Here is a 6,282-nt window from a genome sequence, read left to right as displayed (position 1 = left end):
AGGATATCATGGTCGATAGTATCAAATGCAGCACTGAGATCGAGCAAAACAAGAATAGAGACAAGTCCCTTGTCTGAGGCTATTAGAATATCATTTGTGACTTTAACCAGAGCTGTCTCTGTGCTATGATGTGTTCTAAAGCCAGACTGAAAATCTTCAAATAAATCATTGTTTTTTAAGTAATCACACAACTGTTTTGCGACCGCTTTCTCAAGAATTTTTGAGAGGAACGGAAGAATCCAATGGCTGTTGAGAAAGCAGAGAAGGCTATCATCACGGGGCTGTGTTTGCTGTCAATCAAACTGTAACACACGGCGGGTGCTCGGCAAGTGTTAACCAATGAGAGTAACTCACTCACACACCCCCCCCCCCCCCCCCCTTACTGCATTTTGACTTCACTTTCTGCTCTGTTGTTATATATTTGTTACGGTTTTTTTTCCCGGGGGGGCGGGGGGGGGTAGGTGCTGTTGAGAGGGTGTCCCACTTGGCTGTAGCTTTCAAATACATTGTCTGCTTGTTGTTGTAATAACTACTGTATGGTACACTGACCACATATCTGAATGTAATACTTTGGATTATTTTACATTTAGCACTTTTATAGTAAGTACAACTCCGACTCCCCGGCCCTCCCTTTACTGTGCAGAAAACTCATAACATGCTAGCAAACAAGTCTCAATTTGCCTCTCTACTGTCTGTGATCGTATCTCTTTGGCTTCAACTTCCCAAGAGTCACATTCCACTGTGGGAAGACCACAGGAACGAGACTGCTGAAGAGAAAGGTATGGGATGAATAAGAGATACGGGTGTGCGCCAGGAGGAGAAGGACAACACAGTGAAAGTAAACAAAAACAAACCAATGAGGAGATCATGGGGTCCCAACACTACTGGCTGCTGCTGCTGCTGCTGGTCGACGGCCACCCACGGATTACAGGTAGTGTGTGTGTGTGTGTGTGTGTGTGTGTGTGTGTGTGTGTGTGTGTGTGTGTGTGTGTGTGTGTGTGTGTGTGTGTGTGTGTGTGTGTGTGTGTGTGTGTGTGTGTGTGTGTGTGTGTGTGTGTGTGTGTGTGTGTGTGTGTGTGTGTGTGTGTGTGTGTGTGTGTGTGTGTGTGTGTGTGTGTGTGTGTGTGTGTGTGTGTGTGTGTGTGTGTGTGGGTGTTTATGTTTGCCTGTGTCTGAATATTCCTGTCCAGCAGGACATGGGGGGTTGTTCGAGGATAAAGTAGTGTGTGTGTGTGTGTGTGTGTGTGTGTGTGTGTGTGTGTGTGTGTGTGTGTGTGTGTGTGTGTGTGTGTGTGTGTGTGTGTGTGTGTGTGTGTGTGTGTGTGTGTGTGTGTGTGTGTGTGTGTGTGTGTGTGTGTGTGTGTGTGTGTGTGTGTGTGTGTGTGTGTGTGTGTGTGTGTGTGTGTGTGTGTGTGTTTTGGGTGGACTGGCCTCTTCTGTGTTCAGACATGCCTCACCCTGTCGTCTCAGGAATGCTGCAAAAAAGCGGCCCTCATCCAAAAACGTTCAGTGATGTTGGGAAATGTTTGCCTTACTTAAATTTGGTCAGGGTTTGGGATTAATTGTGTTAAGGATTTATAATCACGTTTTCTTTTCAGAATTCAGAAATCCTTTTTATCAATCAATCAATCAATCAATCAATCAATCAATCAATCAATCAATCAATCAATCAATCAATCAATCAATGTTTATTTATTAGCCCAATATCACAAATGTTACATTTGTCTCAGTGGTCTTCACAGTGTGTACAGAATATCAGTATGACAATACGACACCCTCTGTCCTCAGACCCTCTGTCCTTAGACCCTCTGTCCTTAGACCCTCACATCGTACAAGGAAAAACTTCCGAAGAAAACCCAGTTTAAAGGGATCATGGGAGAAACCTCAGGGAGAGCAGCAGAGGAGGGATCCCTCTCCCAGGACGGACAGACGTGCAATAGATGCCGTGTGTAAATTGAAGAGATAATACATTTGCAACATAGGTAATTATTTGGAAGAACCGAACTTTACCTCAGAAAGTGCAGATGTTAAATAAGTGTGTTAAGATATTAAATTAAAGAGGCAAACATGCTCGTTAAAGTGTATGACAACACAACGATGAAAACAGATGTAGCAGCATAATAAAGTACTGACCCCCCAGTGAGTAATAACAATAATTATCACTAAAAAGTATACATTGCACATGAGCGGTGTTAACACTACTTGTGTGATTCACCCAGGCGGGGCACACGTAATACAGTAATAACAGCTTGTACAGGATAGTGCACGTCTCTAGATCTTTATCCAGTTCGTCAGCACTTAAAAAAAAAAAGATGGACTTTTATTAATCGCTCGTGGGGAAATTGTTTCTCTGCATTCGACCCATCCTAGTGTTGGGAGCAGTGTGCAGCCATTTTGAACGGCACCCGGGGAGCAGTGTGGGGAACGGTGCCTTGCTCAGGGACACCTCGGTAGCACTTGGTCTTGCCGGGACTTGAACTGGTGACCTTCCAGTTGCCAAGCCAAGTCCCTATCGACTTCGCCACCACCGCCACTTTCACATTCCACACTCATAGACTACAGAGTATTCATCAGTCATGCAAAGGCAATCCATGTTGGTCTGACGGTGGAAATGGGTTTATATTTGTATACATTCGCTCACCACATTTTAGGTCAGTCTGAAAAGTGGAACCATAACCCACATGTTTTACAGACAAACAAACGTCAATACAGCTTTGACATATGCTAAATTGAACACATCAACATCAAGTGTGTATTTTTCATTTGCAGCAATAGATTGTTTTGCAGTAAATATTGGAAGTTAAAAGGTTTCAAAGAAAGAATGCAGAATAAATAGGTGGTGAAGTATTAAAAAAGTGAAGTATTAAAAAAGCTTAACAAGATCATTTGATTATAATTTATTTATTTCATCGTTTATTTGGCAGGGACAATGCACGGTAATGAACACTTAAAACATTAAAATGTATCAAGCGTAACAGTAACAATTGTCCTTAGTTTTTCCCTAACCTTTGATTTAAGATATCCAAAATGACCTAATGCTGTGTATTCATGTTTCAGTTGATTGTTGAATATGTACGCATACTGAAGATACATTCCTTATTAAGATGAATGCTTCTTGCAATGACATCAAATCATCTTTTAAATATAATGACATGTCTTTCGCATAAAAGCTGATTTTATGATTCTAGGTTCTGCAGTGATTGCTTAATTAAATAATGGTGAAAGTGGACATTGTGCATGGGTTCTCTGTGGTGTGAAGCTCTGTGACATGACTGCCATGTCTTCCTTTCTTCCAGGTGCCATGAGTAGCATCAGTCCGTATATAAAGCATTACGAGGGCTTGTCATACGACAGGGAGGATCTTCACAGGAAGCACCTGAGAGCCAGGAGAGCCTCACATCCTGAGGAACACACATTACAGCTGGATATTACCGCTTTCAACAGGTAACTATATATATCTCTCCTCTCAAGTGTGGCAAGTGTTTGTAAAGCCTATGCTATTGCCTAAAAATAGCATGATAGGTGACCTTTAATATACAGGTAGGCCTATAGTATTCTTCTGTTTGTACTTCCTGTTCCTAAATCCATGTATCCATTTTTGTATTATAATCACGTGTGTCAATAATGAATGATCCCTAATTGCCTGCTGTTGATAGATCTGCATGCCTTTCACTAGCTTTGACCACATCTGTTGTTTTTTTTGTTTTCCTCAGAACTTTCCGTCTGCTTTTGAAACACAATGCCGAAGCTTTTACCGAAAAGGTCATGGTGTTCAGGAAAAATGGTTCCACGCCGGCTGACCTCTCCCACTTATACTCAGGAACACTTGAGGGTAAGTATGGCAGGCATATCTTTAAACAGTTTACTTGTGATTATCTGAATGTACTGGTATTAGGCCCAGTGGCGTAACAAGGTTGTGATTGGCCCCGGTGCAAATATTGTTTTGGGCCCCCATCACCCCAAACATAAGCAAAATGCGCTCACACACGCACGGACATACACAACCACTCAGCAACTCAAAATGGGCCGGTAGGCCTATGGACCGGTTGCCATAATATAGCTTTTGATCTTGGCGTCGGGGTCTCGATAGCGCCATAGAGTCCCCTATCGGTTGGGGCCCTTGGGGGAACTGTTGGACCACCGCAAATCCAGCCTCTCCTCCTGGCTGGCTACGGATACAGCTTCACTTGTGGAGCTAGATGGCAATGATGGTGGTGAGGCAGGTGAGCTATCGTTAGCTCCGGCTGCCGCTGCACGTCAACATTGCTAACGTTAGCGCTCGATTTCGAGGACGATGTATGACAAAAAACGGTCTAATTTTGACAGTTTAGCTGTTACATCTCCTTGTTCTCTCTTGTCCTTTCTCTTTTGAGCGCCTCTTTTGTGCTTTGGTTTGCTGTACATTATAAATGCAAGCTATTCCATTTTTTATAATGCTGCCGAACTTGCTGCTGCTAGCTACAGTACATTACAGGTTGATTAAACGGTTCGCTCGTCACGCAAGGTATCACATGACATGAAAGGGAGCAACGTCATTGGACAGACAAATTATAAATAAATGTAGGTTGCTTGGTTACTTTGAAGACTGCGTGAACCGGTCAATGCCATTGGGGCCCCACATTTTTTTTGCATGGGCCCCTGGCTGGCTCTGGGCCCGTTGCATCGGCTGCACCGGCGATAGTTACGCCACTGATTAGGCCTTTAAACACACAACATCAACAGTTATTTAAAGCCTTTAAGGTTTCGACATCTGTAAAACAGCTGTATAAAACATTTGGATACAAATCTGTTTGTGTTATTATTCGAAGATCAAAGTTAAGCATTTGGAAAGGTCAATTTATTGCTATCTCATATTGCTGTTCTGAGTTTATATCCTCATGGTTGGTTGCACTTCTTGTCAGTCACTTTAAATTCAATGTATTATGTCTGTCCGTATCTATATGTGAGTTATCTCCGTTTACTTTGACTTCTTTGACCTCAGACATGTTGTCTCTCCTGGTCTTTTAGGAGAACATGGTTCAGCCTGCCATGGCTCGGTGTTACAGGGTCAGTTTGAGGGAACCATCCACACAGAGAACGGCACCTATCATATAGAGCCAATGGAAAGATACACCAGCACCCACACAGACCACCACTCTATCATCTACCACGAGGACGACATGGGTGAGCAACCTTTGGTTTATAGTTACTGTAAGGACCTCACCTTTTTTGGCACTACCCCTTTTCCCACCTCCAGTTCCAACGTCAATGTCTTATTTCTTTCAGTTTAGCACTAGCAGCAAAGTTAGTATGGATTAGATGTTGCAAATGACTCTAAATAATAATGATCACGCCACCAAACACACATTCAGACTAAAGGAACCAGCTGTTTGGAAAATGAGAGAAGTAGAAAGTACAGGTATTTGAGTTCAACATGTAAGAAGTAGAAAGTACAGGTATTTGTGTTCAACATGTAAGAAGTAGAAAGTACAGGTATTTGTGTTCAAACTGTAAGGAGTAGAAAGTACAGGTATTTGTGTTCAACATGGAAGAAGTAGAAAGTACAGGTATTTGGGTTCAACATGTAAGAAGTAGAAAGTACAGGTATTTGTGTTCAAACTGTAAGGAGTAGAAAGTACAGGTATTGTGTTCAACATGGAAGAAGTAGAAAGTACAGGTATTTGGGTTCAACATGGAAGAAGTAGAAAGTACAGGTATTTGGGTTCAACATGTAAGAAGTAGAAAGTACAGGTATTTGTGTTCAACATGTAAGAAGTAGAAAGTACAGGTATTTGAGTTCAACATGTAAGAAGTAGAAAGTACAGGTATTTGTGTTCAACATGTAAGAAGTAGAAAGTACAGGTATTTGTGTTCAACATGTAAGAAGTAGAAAGTACAGGTATTTGGGTTCAACATGTAAGAAGTAGAAAGTACAGGTATTTGTGTTCAACATGTAAGAAGTAGAAAGTACAGGTATTTGAGTTCAACATGTGAGAAGTAGAAAGTACAGGTATTTGAGTTCAACATGTAAGAAGTAGAAAGTGCAGGTATTTGAGTTCAACATGTAAGAAGTAGAAAGTACAGGTATTTGAGTTCAACATGTGAGAAGTAGAAAGTACAGGTATTTGTGTTCAACATGTAAGAAGTAGAAAGTACAGGTATTTGAGTTCAACATGTAAGAAGTAGAAAGTGCAGGTATTTGAGTTCAACATGTAAGAAGTAAAAGAAAAAAGTCATCAGAAAAATAAGAGGTGGAGTAAAGTACTGATACCAGAAAAATGCACTTTTACTCCACTACTTCCC

The 6,282-nt window shown here is 41.7% G+C and overlaps 1 protein-coding gene across 1 annotated transcript in view; it reads left to right on the top strand.

Moving 5' to 3' along the window:
- Positions 1-773: 773 nt before the first annotated feature.
- LOC117445636 (disintegrin and metalloproteinase domain-containing protein 10) overlaps positions 774-6,282 on the top strand; it is a 54,356-nt gene continuing 48,847 nt past the window's right edge. Inside the window, exons 1-4 of the mRNA XM_034081405.2 lie at positions 774-931; positions 3,297-3,444; positions 3,714-3,832; positions 5,008-5,163. Of these exons, the coding sequence (XP_033937296.2) occupies positions 787-931; positions 3,297-3,444; positions 3,714-3,832; positions 5,008-5,163 (568 nt within the window). The 5' untranslated portion in view covers positions 774-786. The remainder of the gene's footprint in view (positions 932-3,296; positions 3,445-3,713; positions 3,833-5,007; positions 5,164-6,282) is intronic.

Source organism: Pseudochaenichthys georgianus, chromosome 4, assembly GCF_902827115.2.
Source record: "Pseudochaenichthys georgianus chromosome 4, fPseGeo1.2, whole genome shotgun sequence".
NCBI lineage: Eukaryota > Metazoa > Chordata > Actinopteri > Perciformes > Channichthyidae > Pseudochaenichthys > Pseudochaenichthys georgianus.
Note: the sequence above shows the minus strand (reverse complement) of the source record. Positions and strands in the feature narration are given on the sequence as shown.